The sequence below is a fragment of the Saccopteryx bilineata genome, chromosome 1, assembly GCF_036850765.1.
Source record: "Saccopteryx bilineata isolate mSacBil1 chromosome 1, mSacBil1_pri_phased_curated, whole genome shotgun sequence".
In the NCBI taxonomy this organism is placed as follows: domain Eukaryota; kingdom Metazoa; phylum Chordata; class Mammalia; order Chiroptera; family Emballonuridae; genus Saccopteryx; species Saccopteryx bilineata.
In genome coordinates, this window is record NC_089490.1 from 306418915 (window position 1) to 306444351 (window position 25437).

The 25437-nt window shown below is 52.3% G+C and overlaps 1 protein-coding gene across 13 annotated transcripts in view; it reads left to right on the top strand.

Annotated features, from left to right (window-relative positions):
• PHLDB1 (pleckstrin homology like domain family B member 1) overlaps positions 1-25336 on the top strand; it is a 54619-nt gene extending 29283 nt beyond the window's left edge. For 2 of the 13 annotated variants that reach the window (XM_066246147.1, XM_066246159.1), the window contains 17 exons: positions 445-573; positions 936-1091; positions 4880-4990; positions 5117-5206; positions 5782-5925; positions 8037-8177; positions 9528-9668; positions 9821-9923; positions 10408-10452; positions 11088-11382; positions 11507-11597; positions 13391-13537; positions 17238-17354; positions 17601-17703; positions 22994-23079; positions 23212-23244; positions 23998-25336. In XM_066246147.1, coding sequence (XP_066102244.1) covers positions 445-573; positions 936-1091; positions 4880-4990; positions 5117-5206; positions 5782-5925; positions 8037-8177; positions 9528-9668; positions 9821-9923; positions 10408-10452; positions 11088-11382; positions 11507-11597; positions 13391-13537; positions 17238-17354; positions 17601-17703; positions 22994-23079; positions 23212-23244; positions 23998-24138 — 2073 coding nt within the window. In that variant the 3' untranslated portion in view covers positions 24139-25336. The remainder of the gene's footprint in view (positions 1-444; positions 574-935; positions 1092-4879; positions 4991-5116; positions 5207-5781; positions 5926-8036; positions 8178-9527; positions 9669-9820; positions 9924-10407; positions 10453-11087; positions 11383-11506; positions 11598-13390; positions 13538-17237; positions 17355-17600; positions 17704-22993; positions 23080-23211; positions 23245-23997) is intronic. The other 11 variants (XM_066246148.1, XM_066246149.1, XM_066246150.1 and 8 more) reach the window with 11 other exon arrangements.
• The last annotated feature ends 101 nt before the right edge of the window (positions 25337-25437 follow it).

Sequence of the window (25437 nt, forward strand, 5' to 3'; positions counted from 1 at the left end):
TTTGGCCTTGACTGGGTTTGGAGAGAAAACAGAGGGCTTTTTCTTAGGAGCTACCGAAATGTTTCTAGTGTAAGGGACCAAAACTTTTCTAGTGTAAGAGACCAAAATTTCTGCCTGGGACCCGCCGCCCGCCGCTGCCGCTGCCCTGGTACACCATCCCCTGCCCTTCTGAGTCCTGTCCTACACCTCAGCTCTTTGCTTTTCCTACTCTTCGCCTCTTCCCTCCTTAGTTCCCCTTCTGCTCTCTTCCTTCTTTTTTCCTAGTTATTCTCTATTTCTCCTCTTTTTTTCTGTTGTCTCCCACCCCCGTTTCCGCTCAGCATTTCTCTCTCCGCCCTCCCCGCCCTTCCCCACCGCCCTGCCGCCAGCCCCGGCCGGCCGGAGTTGAGGAGTGTGTGTTCTGTTTCTCCCCTGTGCCCCGCCCCTCCCCCTCCCGCCGACCAGGAGAGGGCGGAGCTGGCCGCGGGACGGAGGCACCTGGAGGCCCGCCAGGCGCTCTACGCCAAGCTCCAGATGCAGCTCGATAACTGCCCCGAGTCAGTGCGGGAACAGTTACAGGAGCAGCTGAGAAGGGTCAGTTTCACCAGCCCCCCTTCCCGGGCCCTGAGGGCCACCTGCCCAGAGGAGAGGAGAGCGGTGGGACAGGACCACCTGGGCCCTGCTGTGCCTGTCAGGACACCAGGGTCGGTGCTTTGGTTTGGAGGGGACAGGGAAGGATTGGGAGGGATCTGTCTTCTCCTTTTTGCTGCTCTAAACAGCGGTGCCTGTGTAAGGGGCAAAGCCAAGCAGAGGAAAAAGGGGTTGGATGGGGGCAGGTCTTTTCCCCAGCTTCCCCGGGTCCAGCCCCCAAAATGCACACCTCTGTGGCTTGGCCTTCCAAGCCCAGAGTAGTTATTTCAAGCACCACCCAACCCCCTTTGTCACTGTCATTCAAGGAGTCAGAGGCCCTGGAGACAGAGACAAAGCTCTTTGAGGACTTGGAGTTCCAGCAGCTGGAGCAGGAGAGCCGCGTGGAGGAGGAGCGGGAGCTGGCCAGCCAGGGGCTCCTCCTGAGCAAGGCTGATCTGCTGTGCAGCATCGCCAAGAGGAAGGTGCGTCCGTCCCCTTCCCTGCCCTGTGATATGGTACACAGTGCTGGGTGGGGCGGGAGGCCTGGGACCTGGCTTTGAATCCCAGTTGATGACCTTATGAATGTTAACTTCACCTTTCTGAGCTTTAGTTTCCTCTTCATAAAACGAGAACAGTAGCAGGCCGTTGTGAGAATTAAACGAAGATGATGGGAAGACAGTATAGGATATGATCATAGTAAGCACTCAGTGAACAATAGTTATTGTTATTAAACCCTGACTCCCACGTCTTCAGTGGAAGGTGGATTGGGCTTATATCTGAGAGCTGGGCGCTGGCTGGGCAGGGAAGTGAGAGGTGGAAGAGGAGGAGGAGGCTGAGCAGTAGACTTGTTCCTTCCCTTGTAGAGTTTTTCCTCTGGTGGAAGTGCTGGGACACATACAAAGACCTGATTTCTGGGTAGGAGAGCCAGCCGGGGTCCTAGAGAGGACATCACCTGGGTTCCGACCTTGGCTCAGCCCTGGCTCAGCTGAGCCATAACACAAGGGGACTGGCTGTCGTAAACTGTCCAGTCCTGGAGCTACAGATGTTGAGACTGCTTCTGATTTCAGCCAGAGTGGGATAGGGTGATGGGGCAGGAATGTCCATGCGTGAGGGTGGGAAGTAAAGTTGGGAGGAGGCTTGAGTTAAGCAAGGGTGAGGAAGATGTCAGGGAGGAACATGGGATGATGGCTCAGGGAGCTCACGTGCTTGAAGCTGAGACTTGCATTTCCTTGCACATATATGCACACTTGTGCAGTTTTTTCTGCCTGGAGTGAGTGGGAGGGAAGTGAGGGCAGTAAGGTCAGGAAAAGGTGTCAAAAAGTGGTGGGTTGGGGGCTTCATTGCTAGCCTGGGGTTTGGTTATAAGTGGGTTGCTGGACCTCCTCCCGAATTAGACCCTTTGCTGCTCTCCTTGAGCTGCCCTGCCTTACAAACACACCCACTTTTAAGGTGAGGCAGATGAAAGGAAGGCAGGCAACTGGCATTTCCCAAGCGCATGGATGTGTGTCAGGGTACTTCCTTGTGTTACCTCATGCTGACTTTAGGATGGTCTCCTAATCCCAGCACTCTTACCCCATTTATACACAGGGTGGGGCAAAAGTGTGTTTATAGTTGTTCATATGGGAAATAATATAATAATTCAGTGGTTTTCAACCTTTTACACTTGGGGACCAGTGACATAGCCAGCTGGAATCAGAAACAGGCAACAAATAAAGCTTAATTGTACCACACATAAGAGTGCAACCCCGTACAGCTAGTGCTCAAGTTCCGAACTCCACATGTATGATGCAGTGAATACTACACAAGTTTATCCGAATGCTTTTTGTGTATTGCGCATGATTTGTAAATATGCTCTGCATGGTGTAAAAGGTTGTTCAAACAAGCCTACAAGTTCCAAAGACATCTAAGACAACCTCAATAGTATTTTTTATTAATGATACAGGCTAATAAGGAGAAATCACCCTGAGCATAATTGAATTTGACTAAGATCACTGGGTCTATAATCATACAGCATCAGGGTGGTTAACTCTCTCGTGGACTGGCATGAAATTTCTGGCAGACTGGTACTGGTCCTAGGGCTGGGAGTTGAAAACACTGCAATAAATAATAATGATACAAGAATAAACTGTGTTTCGCATACTCACGACTGTAAACCTATGTTTACCCCCCCCCCCCAGACAAGGAGACCAGGATTCAAAGAAGTTCCAGATTTGCCCAGAATCTCCTAGCTTAAAAGTTTTAGAGCTGGAATTGGAACCCAGGCCTGTCTGACCCTAAAGCCCCTGTTCCTTCTACACTATATTGCACTGGGTTTAGAGACCGGCATTTGTCTGATCTCTTTCTCTTTCCTTCTGGAGAGAATGCATCAGGGAGCCTTAGATCAGCTAATCCCATGGCTTCTAGGTCCTGGTAGGTGTAAGCTCCAGGGAATTTGAGAGGGGTCGGCAGTACTGGACTCCTGATCCTGCCTCCCTGTGTCCACCCGGGCCCCTAGGAACCTGGAGCTCAGCCACTAGGACCTGGCAGTCAGAACCTTTCCTGTGCCCCTCCTCATGACCCTTGTTCAGCTTCCACCCTTGGTTCTATCCAGCCCAGTCTCTGCCCTGGTACCTTGTACGTCCCTGTCCTCTCCAATCTGGTTCAGAGTATGGCTTTGGAGTCCAACAGATCTGGTTCTGATCCTAGCTCTCCCACTTACTTGCTATGATACCTTACTTCCAAAATATGTCAATATTTTTATCAGTAAAATGAACATAAATGCACCTGCCTCATAAGAGGATGAAAGGAGGTAACATATGGCATTTAGCAGATTTCTTGGATTCTCAGTAGACTGTAAACAGCAGATTTTAAAAAAAAAGATTTTATTTATTGATTTTAGAGAGAGGAGAGAGAGATAAGGTGGGAGTGGGTGGGAAGCATCAACTTATAGTAGTTGCTTTTCATATATGCCTTGACCAGGCAAGCCTGGGGTTTCAAACTGGCAACCACAGTATTCCAGCAGGTCAAACTAAACAGCCGATCTTGCTGTGAGGATTACTGCCTCCTCTGCTTCAGTCTTCTTTGGCTGACCCCAGATTTAGGTCAGCTTCCTTCTTTCCTCCTTTCCCGTGGCTTGCTCTTAAGGGTGGTAGTCTAAGGCCATCTCTTTCAGGAAACCCTCCCTGAATTAACCTAGCCAATTTCACCCAGCCCCCATCATTTTCTCTCACTTATTGTTTTATTTCTTTAGCACATGATTGTTGAGCCAGGTATTGTGCTAAGCCCTGTTGGGGATATGGAAACAGAAAGGACACTGGCCCTCCTCTTGGTTCTGACAACCTGGATGGGGTGGTGGTGATGGAGACAGATATTCACAAGGCACAGTAATATAAGGCAAATGGTGATGCAGAATAATTTGAGCACAGAAGAAGGAGCAAAGAAATTGAGTGGTGATCAAGATGGAAGATGTTAGAGAAAAGATAGCATTTGATCTGGTCTACGCTCCTGATGTGTGAAGAAGACAAGGATAGCTGTCCTGGGCTAAGGAAACAGTTTAAGAAAGGCCTGAGTAGACACAACTTCACAGCTGAGTGTACAACATGGCTGAACTGAGAGAACGCCAAGGGCCCAGGGTGGGAAGGGGCTGAAGAGGGCAGCCCCGCTTCTGGGGCCCGGGCTTGAATGCTGGCTTCGGAGCATGTGCCTTTTCCCAGGAGTAATGCGGGGTCACTGAAGGATTTCGGGAGAGGGGTGATCTCACTTTACTCATGGGTTTTAAAAAAATTTATTCTCATTAGAGAGATTAGAAAATTTATAAGCAAGAGAACAAAAACAAACCTCAAAGGCCTTTTTTGGAAGGTTTCTGTGGCAGTGTGGAATGGATAGAAAGCCGAGAGAGTTGGAAGCAGGAGGCTGGTGAAAAAGTCCGGGCCTGGAAAGCGAAGGGCCTGGACTTGTGTGGTAGCAGCGGATGTTGGGTGGGGGGAATGGGGCAGATCTCTGGGGTTCTGGACATGCTGACTCTGGGGGTGGAGGGAAGGGAGATTGGGGTGTTGCAGTTCTGGCTGTCATGCCTGGTGGCACAGGGGTCACACTGGTCAAGAGTGGGTTGGGGGAAGGAGCTGAACATAGCAGCCTTAGTTTTTCTGGGGTAAGTTGAGACCAAGCAAAAGAGTTGGTTGATTCCCTTTACCCAATCCCAGGGTCTCTGGGCAGGAGAGACAGCCAAGCCTGACTTTGGGCTTAGTCCTGTCCCCTCCGAGGCCTGATTGACCTCCCCTGTCTTCTCCAGGAGCGCCTGGCAGTCCTGGACAGTCAGGCTGGGCAGATCCGGGCCCAGGCTGTGCAAGAGTCAGAGCGCCTGGCCAGGGACAAGAACGCCTCCTTGCAGCTGCTGCAGAAGGTAGTTTAGTTCTGTGAGGTGTGGGTGGGGGTTGGGAAGGGAGGGCAGAATTCCCCCTTCACTTGGTCTCCTCCCTTTACTGTCAGTCCCTCTCCTTTCTGATTCTCTGTCACTTTGGGCTTGCAGGAGAAGGAGAAACTGACTATGTTGGAAAGAAGATACCACTCACTCACAGGGGGCAGGCCTTTCCCAAAGACTACATCAACCCTCAAAGAGGTAATGTCGTTGGGTCAGCCCAGTTCCAGGCCGAAGGGGTCTCCTGACAGGCTCTGGAGCGACATTTGACACTTCCACCCTAAGGGTTGAGATTGAGTATGGGACCATTTTCCCGAACTGGAGAGACACGAATTGTAATGGTCCTGAGGTCTGGGATTTGACTCTCTATGGCTACCAGCTGCTTCTTTTAATTACCTTTCTGGTGCAGGAGCCCATTGATCTTATGATTTGGGGTGACTGAATATATCTTGAGGAGACTAGGCTATTCAGAGGTTTGGAAAAGGCCAGGGCTGGGCAGACTCACTTTCAGGGGGAGCATAGGATTCTAGGAGTCCCCGGGCTTTGGTCTAGAACTAGGCCCTTAGTTCAGAAGTGGCATTGAGGTCCTTCAGGAAATAAGCCATTATTTCTTGAGTCTTTGCATTCCTGGCATGTGAGGTCCAATGAGGACATGCCCAGTTTTCTAAGCTCTTCCGCTTGCTCCCTGCTTTGATGCATGAGCAATTTAGGGCTGGGCTGGGGTGGCTGGGCTGAGTGTGTAGGTTGAGGCCCCTCACCACCTATCCTCTCTGTAGGCTGAACTGCTCATCTCTGAGTCCTTGGAGATGGAGCTGGGGACTGCAGCTCTGGGCCCATTCCCGGGGTCATCTCAGGCTGGTGCCTCCTCTGTCCCCTTAACCCCACCTGCTTTCACTCAGCTCTGCCCCAAAGCACAAGAGGTAATCACAGCTAACTGCTTGCTCTGCTGTGTCCACTGCCTGTCTGCCTGTTTGCTGAGCTTCTGCCAACAGCTTCTCCCAGGGGCCCAGATGAAGAGTGTGTGGCAATAGTCCTTTGGCCAGAGTTTGCAAGTTTGAGCGAGTACCGGTGTGTTGGTGTGCCGTAGGTGCCTGGGCAGTGCATAGGAAACAAACAAATAAATCAGAACATAATTTGCATATGAATTTGCAGGTATTCTGCATGCCATTTTTCAGTTCTCACAAATGCTGGACCCTACAGCTCATTTTTGTTTTCTGTGACCCCTGGAGGACAGCCGTCTCTGGAGTTAAGCCAGAATGGGCTCCCCTTGTAAAGGCAGGTTTAGGATCCTGGGCTTTGGTTCATCATGCGTTTTGGAGACCTGCTATGCTCCCAACACCTAGATAAGCTCAGGCAATATGACAGTCCCTGTCCTCCCAACCCACAGTCTGATATGCTGGCATCTTTCCAAGTTCTGACCCTTGGGCAGTGGGCCTGTTCTCCTTTTAGCTTCTTCCTGCCAAGGTTTCTTTCTCAGAGCCTATCTTGCTCAGGCCCTGTCTCTACTTCCACCCCTTCCAGCAGATGGGGTACAAGGGGACCCTCGGGAATGATGTGACTGGTGTCCAATGCTGCATGTGTGTGCCCCACTGGGGATGCCCAAGGTGTTGGGGATGAGTAATCTGGGTGCCAGGTCCTGGTCCTTGGTGGGTTCTTGGCAGTTCCTAGGCTTGTTCGCCTGCCCACAGCCCAGGACAAACCTGGGGATGGGCCTTCAGGGTCTGCTTGGGGCAGGACCTGGGTGCCAAGGCAGCCTCAAAAGTGGAGGTTCTGCCTGTCCTTTTCCAGTCCCCCTTCCCCCACAGCCATCTGTGGTTATAGTGGGCAGTTGAACTCCCCATCCCTGCTCTGGGTTTTGTATGGAATGGAGTAATGGCTCTAAAGCATGAAGTTTGGGGATCCGGTACCTGGTTGAAAACTGCCAGCCTCTTCGGTGCCCACCCCTTCCCCCTCACTGCGCACCTGGACTGTGTGAGCCTGACAGTTTCTCTAGCTGTGTCCCGCTTGGACCCTGTGCTTCTGCCACCACCCCTGTTTTGTTTGCCTAGCCCCTGCCTGACAGTGAGGTACCAGCCGCTGAGTGAGCCCCCCTAGGCCCGAGAGCCTCCTCATGGATGCCCTAGGTTGGCTCTTGGGCCTGGGTTGGAGGACGGTAGGGTTTGTCTTCAACAGTGAGGGAAAAGGGCAACTGGCAAAAGGGGGGTTGGGAGTGGCTCCTCTCTTCCCAGGGCCTCCGCTCCTGACCACTGAGGGAGGAGCAGGCCTCCTGCTCCAGCGGGAGCACATCACGTCAGAGGACTTTCCTGGGCTGTGCAGGCCTCCTTTGCTCTGTGCTTCCTGTACTTGCCCTTACCTTGCCCATGGGCAGGACCATCTCTTGGGTTCCAGTCCATTAACCTCTCATATTCTCTCCTGCGTCTTAGCCTTCCCCCAAGTATGTGATGCTTGAGCAGCTAAAGGCAGTGTGGGCACCTTGCCCATGCCCACAACCCCCATGCCAGCCTGCCTCTCTGGGCCCCTGCCTCCCAGGACCTGGCTCCCACCACCTGCCTTCCTCCCAGGCTGCCCCCTCCCTCGCTTCTGTCTGTCACACCTTCACCCAAGGCTGGTGGTCTGTGTGTTCCTGCCACCCCCAGCTCACTACTGCTGTGGCTCTGTGTGTGTCTTGCCCCTGCTCACCTAGCTTCCCAGCACGAGGCCAGTCCCAGGGAAGAGGTCGGTGCCTGTGAGCTCTGGTTGGCTGGCATCATGGTTGGCATAGCACGTGTCTGTGTTCTGGGAATTGAGGCCTGACTGTTTCTCTTTGCCCTTGGCACATTCACGACAACTGTTTTCTCTTCCTTCTCTTTATGCTCTTCCTTCTCCCTTCCTCCCATGCCTTCTTTCTTAACTTTCCTGTCTGTTTCTCTGATAATGGTCTCCCTTTATTCTTCCTCCAACCTTTCCCTTTCTTCTTCTTCCTCCTTCCTCCCCTGTCCTTTCCCCTCATTTCCTCACCTTTCCTCTTCATCCTTCCCATGATCCGCTCTAGATGGAGAAGCTGTTGCTCCCTGCTGTAGACTTAGAGCAGTGGTACCAGGAGCTGACAGCCGGGCTGGGGGCTGGCCCCGCCGCAGCCTCCCCTCGCTCCTCCCCCCCGCCTCTGCCCACCAAAGCTTTCCGTCAGCTGCAGGTAACTCCCTTCTTCACCTCCCATCGCTGCCCTGCCCCTGCCCCTGCCCCTCTCTGCTCTGGGTGCCTCCTGCCAATCCATCAGCCACACATGCCACCTTAGGTGGTGGTGGGGTCAGTCCAGCTAGGGTAACCTGGGACCTCTGGACCCTGAGGTGGCAGTGAGAGTTTCCTCATAGGCAACCATCCCGGCATTTCTGGCAGCTGGAGGGCCAGCTTCATGAGTCCAAAGATGGCATGATTGACTGTTCAGTGGAAGGGGGTTTGGTGCCTTGTGTGGGCTAGATTGTGGCTCTGCTCTGTCCTCAACAGCCCTCAACCTTAAAGCTTTTTACTCAGTCTGGGGGCCTGGCACAGTCTTGAGCCTTTTGCAACTAGAACTAGTATGTCCTGGGGGGACTGCCAGCATTTTGTTCCCCTGGTCTTCCCAGGGGTGATACTTGGAGTCGGGACAGAGAGGGAAAAGACTTTGAAGTGATGTCTTAGGAAATGCCTGTCTCCTGAGTTGCCAGGAGGGCATGGGCCTACTTGAGCCTGCAGCAAGCTGCTGATTGGGGGTGGGGAGTGTTTAGATAATCTCCAAACTTCACTCCACTGACCTGCTGCAGTGCCTGAGACCTGGTGTGGAGATGTTGCACCTCTAGACTGGTCTGAGCTAAAGGTCCATGTTCCCTTTGGGAGGAGTTTGGTTCACCTAGCATGGGGCACCTCTCCTTGGTGCCCAGCTGGTTAGAGATTTTTACGTATTTTGATTCACTGAATCACCCCAGGCCTTTGAGGGTAGATATTGTTAACGTTTTACAGAACAAACACTGGGGCTCAGAGGAGATAAGTAATTTCCCCAAGGCCACACAGCTAGGGAGTAGCAGAGCCTACGCTGAGAGGGTACTTGACTCCAAAGACCATATTCGCCAAACATGAATGCTCTGAGAGAGCTTGGCAGTGACTTAGTCTAGCCTAGTCTACAGGCAAAGAGTCCAAGGCCCAGAGTGGGGAGGTGCATAGTTCAGGGTCGAACAACCTGTTAGTGATGGAGCTAGAACCAGAGGGAACCTGGCCTCCAGTTGGTCTTCTGATGTTAATCCCTTTCATGGCTCCATTGATAGGCTTCTTTCTAAGATGCAGGGTTGGGCCAGGGATTGGCCCAAGGAGGAACAGCTTGGAAAGGAGGCTTGGCAGCTGCCAGTAATATCTGCCTGTTGGGCTGGCCAAGGAGGGTCAATGCTGTCGTCAGCTAGAGACAGAGGCCGGTGCCTGGGCAAGACACACCTTGGATCCCAGCCAGCCTAGGTGACTTGGGGTGGGAATAGTGGAGGAGCCAGAGTTCACCAGGTGTATTTCTTCCCTCCAGGTTTACCGCTCCAAGATGGACAGTGAAGCCCCCAGCCCTCTGCCCCGCACCCGCAGCGGCCCCCTTCCACCGTCCTCTGGCTCATCCTCCTCCTCCTCCCAGCTCAGCGTGGCTACCTTAGGCCGTAGCCCCTCCCCAAAGGTCTGAGGACAGTGGGTGGGCCATGTGCATAGCAGGGCGATGGTGGTAGGGTGATGGAGACTCTTGCACTGGGAGAGGCCAGAGCTGCCCACGACAGCCTTGGTGGGGGGTCTTCTGAGCCTCAGGTCCCAGCATTCCATCTTCCTCCTCAGAGTGCTCTGCTTGCCCAGAACGGCACGGGCAGCCTCCCTCGCAACCTGGCAGCCACGCTTCAGGACATTGAAACTAAGCGCCAGCTGGCCTTGCAGCAGAAGGGTGAGTGGCTGCAGGCCAGCCCACCTGTTCTCCTGAGGGCCCTGGGTATTGGCCTACCCTCCCCGCCCCCATGCCTCATCCACGCCCATATCTTTCAGGGGATGTTTTTCTTGAATTGGGATGTAGGCAAGAGAGGATTTAGATTAGACGCCTACAGGAGAGCCTCCTGTGTATCTATCCAAGGGCAGAGGACTATAGGTATGGGGGTGGGGGAAGGCTGTGAGATCTTTCCTGGAGAGCCCAGCAAATCAGGGAAATAGTGTTTGACCTGAGTGGGGATATGCCTTGCCCTGTCTGGAGGCAGGGGGATGGACTTGACCTTCAGACATGGTTCCCTAAGATTTTGGCTATGGGGACCCAGGAGTCCTTGTTGCTTAAGCGCATTTTGGTTGTTTTGAAAGCCCATGTCTTTGAAAGCCTTTCTCCCCTCTCATCCCCTCTGTGTCTCTCTACCCTGTCCTCTGCCCGGGGTCCCCCACACCAGTCGAGTCGCTTCCTGCCGAGCCCCTCCCAACCGACGACCCAGCAGGTAGAGCGTTGGTCATTGAGGACATTGCTTTGGCCAGGCAGCCTCTGCCCAGGCATCTGCATGATGTACTCTGCCCAGGCAGGCTCCCAGGCTAAGCTGGGTTGGGGTGTCTGGCTCCCTCACCCCTCGAACTGAGCAGTCTCCTGCCTCAGCTATCCCCCACCTTGTTTCCCGTTCCTTCATTCATGCTGCTGGTGCTTTTGCTTCTGCATTGCTGCTGGGTCTGCACTGACACCCTGGGTGCTCCTGGGGCTCCCACCACCTCTTCATTGTGCCTTCCCCAGCAGGGGGTTGGGTGCATGTGTCCCCACCTACTCAGGCCTTGGTTGTGAGCTGGAGCCACCTGGCTGTCAAGCTGCAAGGGCACCACCTGGGCAGAATCAGTGCCCTGTGTGGGCTCAGGAAGCAAAAGGAATGCTGAGGCCAGGCTGCAGCTGTGGCCGAGTGGCAACCAAAGCATCAGCAGGGCAGTGGGACCTGGAGCTATGGGGGCTTCAGGGAAGCTGGTGGGGGCTGATGGGGGTGTCCCGTGATGACCTCTCCCTGCTTGCTTCTTCCCCCCATCTGTGGTGCTGCCAGCGCCCTCCCTGGACCCATCCATTGCCCCCTGTGACTCCCACCTGTCCCTCCTATAGGGCAGCAGGTGATTGAGGAGCAGCGGCGGAGACTGGCCGAGCTGAAGCAGAAGGCAGCCGCTGAGGCTCAGTGCCAGTGGGATGCCTTGCATGGGGCGTCCCCCTTCTTGGTGGGCCCCTCAGGCTTTCCACCGGTTATGCACCACTCCATCCTGCACCACCTGCCTGCTGGGCGGGAGCGTGGAGAGGAGGGTGAGCACGCCTACGACACGCTGAGCCTGGAGAGCTCTGACAGCATGGAGACCAGCATCTCCACGGGAGGCAACTCAGCCTGCTCCCCTGACAACATGTCCAGGTACCTGGCCCATACCGCTTCCCGCCTGAGCTGCCAGCTCTGCACCCCCCACACTGGGCCCGCTGCTTCTGTCCTATGCCTCCTCAGCCCCTCAGTGTACCCCCTCCTCCCCTTCCTTTCCCAGTGCAAGTGGTCTGGACGCAGGGAAGATCGAGGAGATGGAGAAGATGCTGAGAGAAGCGCATGCGGAGAAGAGCCGGCTCATGGAGTCGAGGGTGAGCGGACCTGGGCATAGAGGCAGAGTGGGGGCCGAGCTCCCTTCTGCCTGCCGAGCGCGCCGGCACTTTATCCAAAGCCATTTCACCCACGTTATCCTTCCAGCACTCTCGAGGAAAAAAGTGGGGGAAAGGGAGGCTTGGTGAGATAACTATTTTACAGCTTGTAGGAGAAGAGGCAGCCCAGGTACCATTGTCTAACTATGATTTCCTGTGTGGGAACCTCTAGTCTTTGTGTGTTTACTTTTGTGGACCTTTGGCCACCATGGGAATTTTGATTCCTGTCTACCTGAATGACTGGTCATTTCTCTTGGGGATAGTTAAGAAAAGCAGCAACTTGGGGCTAAGGAATGGGGACAGAAGAGAAGGCAGCTGTCCACGTCAGAGCAAAGTTGTTGGCTGGGGACCTTGGGGCACAGTGAGGGCTGAGGGAAATCTTGTCTCCTTCAAGTTGGCCTGGAGCTGGGACACACTAAAGAGAAACCAGTAGCTTATCCTGGACACAGCCAGGCTGAGGAGACCCAGGCCTGGGCAGGAGGTTAGAGAAAGAATCTGTAGAAGCTGTTCTTTCTCCACCGTCGGGGGCACTCGGCATCTCTTGAGATGAGAGTGGAACCCAGGGAGCAGGAGCCAGCAGCTAGACCAGCCAGACAAGAAGGCCTTTAGTCTTATTCGTATCAGAAGAGAGCACAGTTACAAGCGTCTCGGCAAACGGAGAGAGAGGAGATTTTGCTAAGTTTTTTTTTTTTTTTTTGTATTTTTCTGACGTTGGAAACGGGGAGGCAGTCAGACAGACTCCCGAATGCGCCCGACTGGGATCCACCCGGCACGCCCACCAGGGGGCGATGCTCTGCCCATCTGGGGCGTTGCTCTGTTGCAACCAGAGCCATTCTAGTGCCTGAGGCAGAGGCCATGGAGCCATTCTCAGTGCCCGGGCAAACTTTGCTCCAGTGGAGCCTTGGCTGTGGGAGGGGAAGAGAGAGACAGAAAGGAAGGAGAGGGGGAGGGGTGGAGAAGCAGATGGGCGCTTCTCCTGTGTGCCCTGGGCGGGAATCGAACCCGCGACTCCTGCACGCCAGGCCGACGCTCTACCACTGAGCCAGCTGGCCAGGGCTGATTTTGCTAAGTTTTAAGCTGTTGAAGAAATAGCAAATGGGAGTTAACGGTACAAAGGTCATTGTCGTTGGTTAAGGCATATGAAACATCGCCACCGTGCACTGTATTTAATGATTTGTTATAATCACTTTTAAAATCTTTTATTAAAGGCCTTCATAAATTCATTTCCTTTTATAAAACTTGAAGCTTAAGTACAAGTGTTTCTAGTTTGGAGTTTCAAAGGGCCTTAGTTATTAGGGAAAGATCACTGAATATATTTGCTGTCAAAAAGAGTTGTTTAGATAACCCATGTTTTAGGAATTCAGATGAAAATTACAAGAGTATATATTGACTGTGTCCTTCCTGCTGGAGTGGGCATTTACATAAAGATCTTATTTAATTTTTACCATGCCCCATTTTATGGATGAGGCAACTGAGGCTTAGGAAGTTTAAATGATTTTGTCAGGGTTTCACAGTTTACATTGGCGGCCAGGCCAGGACCTGAAGCCAGGGCAGTGTTACTTAAAGCATCCGCCCTTACTAACTAGCAAGGTCCTTGGAGAGGGTGGGTTTGAGGATGGTGCCTCCTCATGCCAGGCTGCCCTCGGAGGTGGCTGCCTCTCCTGCCTCTGGCCTGCTCTGAGAAAGGGACGCTGCGGGTGGCCACTGTGGGCACTGACCCCCGACCTTTGTGGAAGGAGCAGGAGCTGGAGCTGCGGCGGCAAGCGCTGGAGGAGGAGCGGAGGCGGCGGGAGCAGGTGGAGAGGAGGCTGCACAATGAGAGCACCAGGAGGCAGCAGCTGGTGGAGAAGGAGGTCAAGATGCGGGAGAAGCAGTTTTCTCAGGTGACTCGCTGGGAGGGTGTGTGGGGGTAATCGGCTTGAGGGTGAGGCTGTGGAGGGGTAGGGACGTATTAAGGAACCTCTGCTGGGCTGTGAAAGCTGTTCTACCCCAGAAAAGATTGCTGTTGGCTCAATGCAGGCCGAATTCTACCCGGGACTCATTCAGCCCCAAGGAACAGAGACCCACTGGGGCTTGTTCAAGCCAATGTGTGTGTGTGTGTGTGTGTGTGTGTGTGTGTGTGTGTGTAGTGGGTGCATTGTGGGGACATGGCAGGCCAGCTTGCTGACATCTGAGGTCAGAGAAGATGGTCTGGACAGGCCTTCCAGAGATAGGAGCTGAGTCTAGAATCGAGGGGCTCCCTCTGCCTTGCTCAAGGGCCTCATCTCTGTTTCGTGAGTTTGCATTATACCTGCCTCCCCATTCCCCGATGACCCCCTGTGCCCAGTCTTCATGGCTGTCTGGGCCTTTACTTCACCAGACTGTTCAGCTCCAGTCCCCATCACCAGCACATGACCTAGCTATGACTGTTGCTTTGTATCTCCAAGAGAAAATCATACTAGTGCTTCCATGGGACAGAAATCTGTCCTTGTATGAAAACCAACTCTGGGTTTTTTTCTTACACAGATAGACTTGAGCAGAACATTTCAAGGTAAAAGGAAAAATTAGGTGAGGTAGGGAAATGTGCCCATGTCCCTGGCCTCAGATTCTGGCCTCTGTGAGAGCCTGAGGGACTCAGACAGGCTGTCCCCTCTATTGTGTTTCCATGGGCCTCCCCAGGCTGGGGCCCATGGGATCCACCCCCAGCAGGGACCTGTGACCCAGCTCCCTGATTTCTTGTGATGCAACAACACAGATTCTGAGGGGTGGGCTGCCTGGACTAGGTTTGAGAATTAAGAAAAATAATCAGAAATTGTGAGTTTTACCTCTATGCTTGGAGGGTTTTTTTTGTTTTGTTTTGTTTTGTGACAGAGAGACAGAGAGAGGGACAGATAGGTACAGACAGGAAGGGAGAGAGATAAGAAGCATCAATTCTTCGTTGTGGCTCCTTAGTTGTTCATTGATTGCTTTCTCATATGTGCCTTGACCGGGGGGGGGGGGGGGCTATAGCAGACTGAATGACCCCTTGTTCAAGCCAGTGACCTTGAGCTCAAGCCAGTGACCTTTGGGCTTCAAGCCAGTGACCTTTGAGCTCAAGTCAGAGACCATGGGGTCATGTCTATGGTCCCACGCTCAAGCCAGCGACCCTGTGCTCAATCAAGCAGGTGAGCCCATGCTCAAGCCAGCGACTTCAGGGTTTTGAACCTGAGTCCTCTGCGTCCCAGTCCAACGCTCTATCCACTGCACCACTGCCTGGTGAGGCTGTGCTTGGAGTTTTTTTTTTTTTCTTTTTCTTTTTTTCTTTTTTTACAGAGACAGAGTCAGAGAGAGGGATAGACAGACAGGAACGGAGAGATGAAAAGCATCAATTATTAGTTTTTCGTTGTGCATTGCAACACTTTAGTTGTTCATTGATTGCTTTCTCATATGTGCCTTGATTGTGAGCCTTCAGCAGACCGAGTAACCCCTTGCTTGAGCCAGGGACCTTGGGCTCAAGCTGGTGAGCTTTTGCTCAAACCAGATGAGCCCGCGCTCAAGCTGGCGACCTCGGGGTCTTGAACTTGGGTCTTCCGCATCCCAGTCTGACGCTCTATCCACTGCACCACTGCCTGGTCAGGCTGTGCTTGGAGGTTTTATCAAATGCCTGATTCCCCTCTCTTGCCTATCAGTGGCCACTGTGGGACTCTAACCCCTTGTCATGGGGCTGACGCATTGCTGTGGGAAGTAGCTAGACGCAGCCCATTTTTAGGGTGCTTCCTGGAAGCTGTGCATTTTGTTTTTTATTTAAATAAGTTGTGATGTTTTTGCCCTGGCCAGTTAGCTTGGTTGGTTAGAGCATCATCTCAATATGCAAAGGTTGCTGGTTCGACCCTCGGTCAGGGCACATACAGAAACAGAACAATGTTGTTGTTTCTTTACAGGGACAGAGAGAGAGTCAAAAAGAGGGATAGATAGGGACCGACAGACAGGAACAGAGAGAGATGAGAAGCATCAATCATCATTTTTTCGTTGAAACACTTTAGCTGTTCATTTATTGCTTTCTCATATGTGCCTTGACCGTGGGCCTTCAGCAGACCGAGTAACCCCTTGCTCGAGCCAGCGACCTTGGGTCCAAGCTGATGAGCTTTGCTCAAACCAGATGAGCCCGCGCTCAAGCTGGCGACCTTGGGGTCTCGAACCTGGGTTCTCCGCATCCCAGTCTGACGCTCTATCCACTGTGCCACCACCTGGTCAGGCCAAATCGATGTTTCTGTCTCTCTTTCCCCCTTCCTTTCTCTCTAAAATCACTTAAAAAAATAAAATAATTTGTGATGTTTTCTTTTCTTGCTGTTCCAATGTTCTTCTTGGAAAGGGAGAGCAGAGAAAAGTTCAGGTGACTGAGAATTTTAGTATTAGAATTTTTAAAAATGTTTATGAACATATTTTTAATTTTTTTTAAAAGATTTTATTTATTGATTTTTAGAGAGAGGAGAAAGAGCACTTGGTTCTCCTAAGTGCCTTGACCAGGCAAGCCTGGGGTTTCAAACTGGCAACCTCAGCATTTCAGGTCGACGCTCTTATGTTCTGTGCCACTACAGGTCAGGCTTATCTTTCTTAATTTTTATTTATTGATTGACTTTCAGAGAGAGGAAGGGAGAGAGAAATGTCAATTTGCTGTTCCACTTATTTATGTATTTACTGGTTGATTCTTGAATGTGCGCTGTCTGGGGATGAAACCCACAGCCTTGGCATATTGGGACAATGTTCTAACCAACTAAACTACCTGGCAAGAGCTAGTTGGTATTGTCATTTAAAAAAAATTTATTTATTTATTTAGTCACAGTGACAGAGAGTCAGAGAGAGGGACAGACAGAAAGGGAGAGAGATGAGAGGCATCAATTCTTAGTTGTTCATTGATTGCTTTCTCATATGTGCCTTGACTGGAGGTGGGGGTCTGGGGGGGGCTACAGCAGACTGAGTGGGACCCCTTTCTCGAGCCAGCGACCTTGGGCTCAAGCTGGTGAGCTTTGCTCAAGCCAGATGAGCCCACGCTCAAGCTGGCGACCTTGGGGTCTCAAACCTGGGTCCTCCGTATCCCAGTCCGATGCTCTATTCACTGCGCCACTGCCCGGTCAGGCAGTGTTGTCATTTTTGAGGTGGAACAGACATTAGTGATTATATAGTTCAAAGCCTGTGTTTTATTTACAAGGGAACTGAGGCCCTGAGAAGGGTTATGACCCAAGCAAGGTCCCATGGGAAGTCAGAGAGCAGATTTCTCACTGGGCATTTCTTTCCAGAGCCTGCTCATATCTGGCTTTCTGCTTTATTCTATTCGGCCCGGGAGGGAGCGGAAGGGCAGGAACAAGACAAGTGTGGCTGTGTCTTGGCCGTAGGTAGGGAAACTTTGGCACTCAACAGTTTGCCCAAATCTAGCTTGGCTTGACTAGCACAGGCTCACCACGTCTCTGCCTTTGCCACAAGCCCTGTGAAACTAGAGTGACAGCCACCCTGCTGGGGAGGGAGTGGTGGCAGGCTGTTGGGGGTTCAGCACTGATGCCGAGGGGTCTGGACAAGGGACTGATGGGGAAGAGAGGAGACTCTACTGACTCTGCCCTTTGCTTTCAGGCACGGCCCTTGACCCGCTACCTGCCAATCCGGAAGGAGGACTTTGACTTGAAGACGCACATCGAGTCATCAGGCCATGGTGTTGATACCTGCCTGCACGTGGTACTCAGCAGCAAGGTAAGGCTGCATGGCCCTGGGGTGCTGGGGAGGGGACCCTGTGGTTAGCGGCCCTTCCTGGGTCCTCAGAACAGTGGCCTCAGTTCCTGCCTTAACACCAGAGGTCTCTGTTCCAGGACCTGGTATTCTGGCCTGAAGAGAGGTTGAAGACAGCCTCCGTTGAATAAAGACACAAGTGATGTAGCTCAGGGAAGAAGAGTGTAGGGCTGTGCACTTGGGTCCTTCCTTACTCCTGCTTCCTGCCAGGTCTGCCGTGGCTACTTGGTCAAGATGGGTGGCAAGATCAAATCGTGGAAGAAGCGCTGGTTTGTCTTTGACCGGCTCAAGCGTACCCTTTCCTATTATGTAGGTGAGTTCCCGCACCACTTTCCCAGAGCCAGGCCCTGGGTTCTGTCATCCAGGACAGCTGGGCTTCTGGAAGGAGGCCAAGCTTTCAAGTGGGGGGCCAAGGGCGTGGCTGGGTCTTGTCCTATCCCCACCCCAACTTCAGAAAATGTAGAAAGTATACCTGGTCCACCTCCATTTATTTGTTCATCTTTCCATTTATTCAGCAATTACTAAACACCCAGTAAGTTCTGGTACTGGTCTAGGTTCTGGTGATAAGCATGCTGGCTGCAGCACTCTCCCTTGGAGCCTATGGTCAGGGAGGCAGACACTGAACAAAGAGTTCAAGCATGATGTGTATGCTGTAGTGACACACAGGGAACCCTGTGGAACCTGGGGCAAGTGCCCTCAAAGACTCCGAGACTGTTCTGGCCAGACAGCTCGGTTGGTTAGAGCATCGTCCCGATACGCCAAGGTTGCAGGTTTGATCCCCAGTCAGGGCACACACAGAATCAGATTGATGTTTCTCTCCATCTCTCTTTCTCTCTCTCTCTCTTCCTGCCTGTCTCTCTAAAGTCAATAAAATAAGTAAATAAAAAGGCTCTGAGATACGCAGTTGAGCAGTGCCAAGGAACGCTTAGGACAGCCTTGGGGACAGACCCAGTGACTCAGCTTGCTCCCTTAGCTCTGCCCATCCAGCGTCCAGCTGTGTCCCATCCCTCCAATTCCCTCTGGACTTAGAGCCTGGGATGCTGGGTAGCCTGGTCGGGAGAGGCTAGGGTGTGCATGGAAACAGCCGGTCCTGAGATCCCTGTGGCGCAAAACCACAAAGCGTCCCTTCTTAGGGTGCATGTCTGCACGCTTCGTGGGCAGCGGGGCTCTGCTCTGCTCTGCACCAGTGTTCTTTCTGCTTCAGTGCACACCTTTCCAGAGCACGCGGCCACAGTGGCAGAGGATGAAGAGAAGCCTCATTAGGCCTTGCATTGTTATTGAATGCCTCAGCTGGGTTTGTCTACTAGTAACTATTGCAGCTGTTCAGCATGTCACCCAGCTCCACCCAGCCACAGAGCCAGGCAGAGCAGTGTGGCTTGGAGCCTGGAAGGAAAGGGCTGGAGTGTTTGGTGCTGGAGACACCCAGGCCTGGAGTGCCCTGTTTCCCCTCTAACCTAGTCCCTAACCAAGTGCCACTGCCTCCAAGAGGCCTTCCCTGACCACATGGGCCCTCAGTGTGTGGAGGCAGAAAAGGCAGAGGCATAAGTGTCCCTGTGTTCCTACCCAAACTGGGAACTGACTTTGTTGGGATTGAAAGGAATAGCCCTGGGGAGAAGTGCTTCATTTTAGGCATGTTGAGGTTGAAGCGCCTGGGGACCATCTAGGTTTGGGATAAAGGTCAGGATTAGAGGCAGAGTGAAAGTTGAATGTGTTAGAATAATAAAAGTAATAATAACTTTAAAAACAGCAGATTACCCTTGCTGAACACTTGTAGGAACCAGATGCTGTGCTCAGCGCCCTCTGTGCACCATCTAATTTAATCTGCATAATAGTTTTTGAGGAAAGCACTGTTTTTTTTTTTATTTTTTTTATTTTTTATTTTTTATTTTTTTAATAAATTTTTGTTAATGTTAATGGGATGACATTAATATTTCAGGGTACATATATTCAAAGAAAACATGTCTAGGTTATCTTGTCATTAAATTATGTTGCATACCCCTCACCCAGAGTCAGATTGTCCTCCGTCACCCTCTGTCTAGTTTTCTCTGTGCCCCTCCCCCTCCCCCTAACTCTCTCCCTCCCTCCCTCCTGCGTCCTCCCTCCCCCCACCCCTGGTAACCACCACTCTCTTGTCCATGTCTCTTAGTCTCGTTTTTATATTCCACCAATGTATGGATTCATGTAGTTCTTGTTTTTTTCTGATTTACTTATTTCACCCCATATGATGTTATCAAGATCCCACCAATTTGAAAGCACTGTTTTTATACCCGTTGTACAGATGAGGGAAATCAGGCTTGGAGAGGTTACATTGCGTAAGGTCTCACAGCTGCTAAGAGGCAGAGCTAAGATTGAACCTGAGCAGTTAGAAGACAGAGAGAGGGCTGCATGCTGGGGCAGGCCTACTCTTGTGGGGAAGGAGGAAGAAGGACCTGCAAAGGGAGAAGGGGCAGGAGGCCAGATGTCATATGCCAGGTGCTGGACGGGCCCTTGGCATATGTGACCTCTGTAATGTCTATGAAACAAAAGGGGACCAAGTTTAGATGGGGTGGGAGGGTGGAAATGGAAGGAAGCCAGCCAAAGGAGCAGGTATTTGCAGGCAGGGGGTGTCACCAGTGGTGATGGATGATGCAGACAGGCCAGGAATAATCTGGGCCCAAAGGCCATTTGATTCAGGCATTGGAGCTTGACCAGAGAAAGGTTTCCGCTCTGTCCAGGGGCAGGGGCCAGATTGTACAAGACATGGGTAGGTCGGTAGTAAGGAAGCAGGCAGGATTGTGTTCGTGTTTCCAGTGGAGCAAGGGAGGGGAGAGAACAGGCTGCAAGGAAGGCCAGGCCCAGGGGACAGGGTGGAGCCGGGTCCCTGTCTCTAGGAGGAAGTGTCAGATGGAGATGGGGCCTGTGGTGGGATCAGGGTCTTGGATTAGTGTGCCTCGCCTGCTCCAGCCTTGAACCTGCTATTCTGCCTGCCTTTTTTTTTCTTTTTCTTTTTTACAGAGACAGAGTCAGAGAGAGGGATAGACAGGGACAGACAGACAGGAACGGAGAGATAAGAAGCATCAATCATTAGTTTTCCGTTGCGCATTGCGACACCTTAGTTATTCATTGATTGCTTTCTCATATATGCCTTGACCGTGGGCCTTCAGCAGACCGAGTAACCCCTTGCTCGAGCCAGCGACCTTGGATCCAAGCTGGTGAGCTTTTGCTCAAACCAGATGAGCCCACGCTCAAGCTGGTGACCTCAGGGTCTTGAACCTGGGTCCTTGGCATCCCAGTCTGACACACTATCCACTGTGCCACTGCCTGGTCAGGCTATTCTCCCTGCCCTTGCCTGAACTCTCCTCCCACCTATTCCATGGAACACCCCACCCCCACCCCCATCCCCCATTCTATAGGGTACAGATCAGATATTGCCTCTGGGAAGCCTTTTATAGCCCCTGAGAATGGTTCCTGCCTTCCTTTATGTAACTCCTGCATTAAACAGCCTGTCTTCCTTGTGACACCAACCCTGAGGCATAATGATGTAAAGAGAGATGCCACAGATTGTGTGCCAAATACTCTGCTTGCACTTTGAGCATGTTCTCTCACTAAATGCTCAGAACAACCTGTGACACTTAGCTGCACTCTTGGACACCTGTCACACAGTTGATAAATGCTTTCTTCTCCACTACATTGTAATTCCTAAGACTAGGGTTTTTGACTTTTCTCTGGATCCCAGTGCCTTGGACTCATTCTTTCAACTCACTGAGTGCCTACCGTGTGGTAGACACATGAGTGTTGGTATTAGAGAAAGCAGATCTATGAATTTAAGGGAGGGTACAGATCCAGCGTGAGTTCTGTACAGAGGAAGATGCATGCTTGGGAGCTCAGGAGAGCACAGCCAGGCACCATGGCGGGACAATTTTCAATGGGTCTTCAAGATAACATAGGAGTTTGCCAAAGGAAAGGGCTGGAAACCATTCCAGTGTATGCAGAGCACACTGTTAAGGGAACATGAGAAGCTCAGCCTGGTCAGAGAGGACTTGGGGTAGGTGAGTGGGGGGTGGGGGTGGGAAGGGACAAGGCCAGAGGAACCTGTGGGCACCAGCCGGTAACAGCCTTGGCCAAGCTGAGGAGGCAGCAGGTTCCCAGGTTGGAAACCACCAGCAGAGAAGCTTGTGAGCTGAAGCAGCAGCATTAGACTTGCTTTAGGAAGCTCATCCGCCTCGGATTTGGAAGAGGAGTTAGAGGGGCAGAGAATGGAACAGAGGCCATGAGGAGGCTACAGCAACCATCCAGGATGGATGACTTGCGCCTGAAAGAACACAGGGTGGGGAGGTGCACAGGCCAGCTGTCACCATCTGTTTAGTGATTGTCTATATGTCTTTCCTTTATGTCTCAGGCTTGCTGTCCGCGATGTCAGTTGTAGTGCCTGGGCAGTGTTTGCCACGAGACGAGATGGCCCAGGCCCTGTGCTTTCCTTTGGTAGGACCGCGTCCCTCCCCCCGCAACAGTCACCTCACTATCAGTTTGCCCACCTCCTTCCTGCCACCCCTGCCTCCACATGCTAAATACTTCCTTCTGTTTTTAATATTAGAGTTGAATAGGTGAATGCATTCATATAGTTTTAAACTCAACACATAAAAAGGTTTGATTCGAGAATTATGCCCCCATTCACTATCGGTAACCACTTTTATTGATCTATTGGGTATCTTTCTAGTGTGTCTGTAAGGAATATCAACAAATGCAAACATGTATGTTTTTCTTACACAAAAGGTAGCATTCCTTGTTTTCCTGCTAATGTATCTTTCTATATCAGATATATCTATATCTATATCTAGATATTTATGTCTGGATATACTTAATAGATTTTTAAAAATCGATACATCAGCTATTTAAAATGTTTATTGTATTGATCTTAGTGAGAGGGAGAGAAGAAGGGAGAAAGGGAGGGAGAGACAGGAACATCGATCTACTCCTTTATATACGCTGACCAGGGATTGAACTGGCAACCTCTGCACATTGGGATGATGCTCTACCAACTGAGCTATCCAGCCAGGGCTCCATCAGATATTCTATATAACAGCTGTTTAGTATCCCCTCATGTGGTACACTATAATTATCTCCACAGGACGGATACTCGGGTGTTTCTGATCTTTTGGGCTATAAATACTGCTGCAGTGAATCATCTTGTGAAGGTGTTATTTTGCACATGTGCAAGATAAATTTTCCTAAGTATAATCATTGGCACAGAGGACAAACAGCTTTCTAACTTTGGTAGATGTGGCCAAGTCACCTATGAAGTTACTAGTGTATACTCCCACCTGCCATTTATTAGACTGTTTTTCTCCACAAACTTGACAGAAGTGTGCTATATGCTTTTTGTATAGTTTTGACATTGTGATAGGGGACAGGTGGTATCACAGTGGAGTTCTAATTTTCCTTCTCTGTAATTCTGAGTGAGGCTCAGCACTGGTGTCAGGTTCTGCTTAGAGCCCTGGGAGTCAGCCTGTCTCCCAGGTGGAGAAGCCGATGTTCGCACAGCGTGACCTGAAGTGTGACAGACACACTTTGGAACCCAAAGTCTGAAAGACAGCCTCTGAGCCCAGCCCTCATTTCCTTTGCAGACAAGCACGAGACAAAACTGAAGGGGGTGATCTATTTCCAGGCCATCGAGGAGGTGTACTATGACCACCTGCGCAGCGCAGCCAAGGTAAGGGGCAGAGGGACGGCGAGGGGAAGGGAGAGCTCTGGGGCCAAGGCGTCCAGCCTGCCCTCTGCAGTGTCGGACCCTTCCCCTGCTCCCTGTGACCTTTATCTTCTTCTCTCCTTCTCCCCTTCCCAGAAGAGGTTTCTCAGCTTCACTCTGGTGCCTGAGGTACCCTCCCTATGTGCAGTAACGGGAACTAGCGCCCATTAACGCCTCCATAGCCCACTTACTCTAACCCCTTCTCTCCCTGCTCCCTCCTTTCCCCGGGCCTGAGGGGTCACTGAGGTAGGTTGCAGAGAGCAGGATGGCCCATGAGCTTGAGTTTGGCTTACTTGCCTCCCCCTCCTAAGATGACAGTGGGCTGTCTCCATGGGGGGGGGGGCGCAGAAGGGCTGGCTGAAAGCGGAATAGGGGGCTTGCAACTAGATTTGGTAGAGAGAATGGATAAACAGGACATGTTTGAGGCAGTCATCTGCCTCAGTGCAGTACAGTCACCCTCCCTCCTGCCAGGCCTCAGATGCCCACCCTCCCTGCCCTCTGCTTCTCTGCGGTCCTGTAACGTTTTCTACCTGCTCCTCTTTGGCAGAGAGGGGAACTCTGGTCCTCACTGGAACAGCCCTTTGCGTCTGATTTCTTCTGACATTCTTTTGTGCCCGGGGTGCCAGTGAACAGTACCCCGCCTGGCAGAGCATGACCTGGCAGAATATGACCAGGGCTGCTGTGTGTGAGGAGCGGACCATCTCTGCCTGGGGCCCACTTGACTGGTAGAGACTAGGTTTCAGCCTATTTTAGGACTCTGCCCAGAGCTCCAGGTCGCCTTGGCAACAGGGCGGGAAAAGGGCAGACAGGAGGCAGGTTAGGAGAACGCTAATGGGCATCAGGGTGGGGGCCCCGCCTCAGACTCCCTCCTTTCCTCCGCAGAGTCCGAACCCAGCCCTCACGTTCTGTGTGAAGACCCATGACCGGCTCTACTACATGGTGGCCCCATCTGCAGAGGCCATGCGCATCTGGATGGATGTCATTGTCACTGGGGCTGAGGGCTACACTCAGTTCATGAACTGACTGTCCTGGGCCTCCTGGATGCTCAGGCTGTCCCAGGACCCATGCCTGACCACCTGCTGCTCCACTTGTCCCTGGAGAGTCACACCCTGGGCCCCAGGCCTCACTGGGGCCCCTCCAGAGGCCCTCAGAGGGTAGAGTGTACAGGAAGACTTTGTAATGTTGTGTGAGGAGCTCATTCTGGACGGTTCTGAGCTTGGGCCTCTAAGACCCGGCCAGGAGATCAAGGGTGGGGAGGGGGCCCTGCAGCCTCCTGGGAACCCAAACTTGCAATAAGCCTTCAGGGTCCTGCCCCCTAGCCTGCGGTCTTTTCTGTAGAGGACAGTTATGGTACCAGAATCTGCCAAAGATCCCCTCTTGCCTCAGCCCCCCGCAGTGCAGGGGCCTTGGGGGCTGAGCAGAGCCCCCTCTTAGTGGGGTAGCAGCTCAGGCAGTGTCCTTCTCAAACCCTGCTCTTACCCCATTGTTTCCCTGCGTATATATTTTTCATTACTTTGCTCAAGGGCCAGAGTCCCCTGGTGTTATCCTTGAGATATCAGCCCCATCCCTTTTTTGCAGATCCATCACCACGGTCACCATAGTAACTGCTTCACTGCTATGGTTACATACTAATTGCCATGGCTCCGTGGCTCAGTGCACTGCTTAAGCCGTGGGCCTGTCTCAAGGTGCGTGCCATCATCTCTCCAGCCCAGGCCCTGGGCATCTCATGCTTGGGGGACGGGATAGTACACCTCCCCACCCCCAGCCCGTGTCTTCAGGCCCTGCTGCACAGCCAGCTGGCACCCGGGCCAGCCCTCCTCTTCCACTGTGCCTTGCTGAGAGCCAGCGAGATGAAGCCGGGTATCTAGACCCACAGCAGGAGCAATGTGGGGGATTGAGAAAGCTAGAAGGACCTTCCTCTGGGCTCTGCAGACTGCTGAGGGTCTGACAGGGGCGAAGGGCCGCTTCCTGTGAGCCTGCTCAGAAGAGGTACGGCGGGGCCTGGGGCCCTGGGAGGCCAGCTGCCCTCGCTCAGCCTCCCAGGGTGATGGAATGCAGAGCAGGGGTGAGGCGGCAGCAGTCTGGCCTCAGTCCTTGAGCCTTAACACTATGCCAGCCTCCCTGCCCCTTTCCAGCACTGGGCCGTGGTTGCTGGGTCCAGGCTGGTGATTTTCAGTATTTGTAAGCATCTCCGCAGAACAATAAAGCATTTGGATATGTTTCTGAGAGGCCAGGCTGTGTGGAGTAGGAGGGTTAGGTCTTTCCCACAGAGTAGTATTTCTGCCTTCTTAAATGTTCCAGGAGGGACCCAGGGCCCAACCT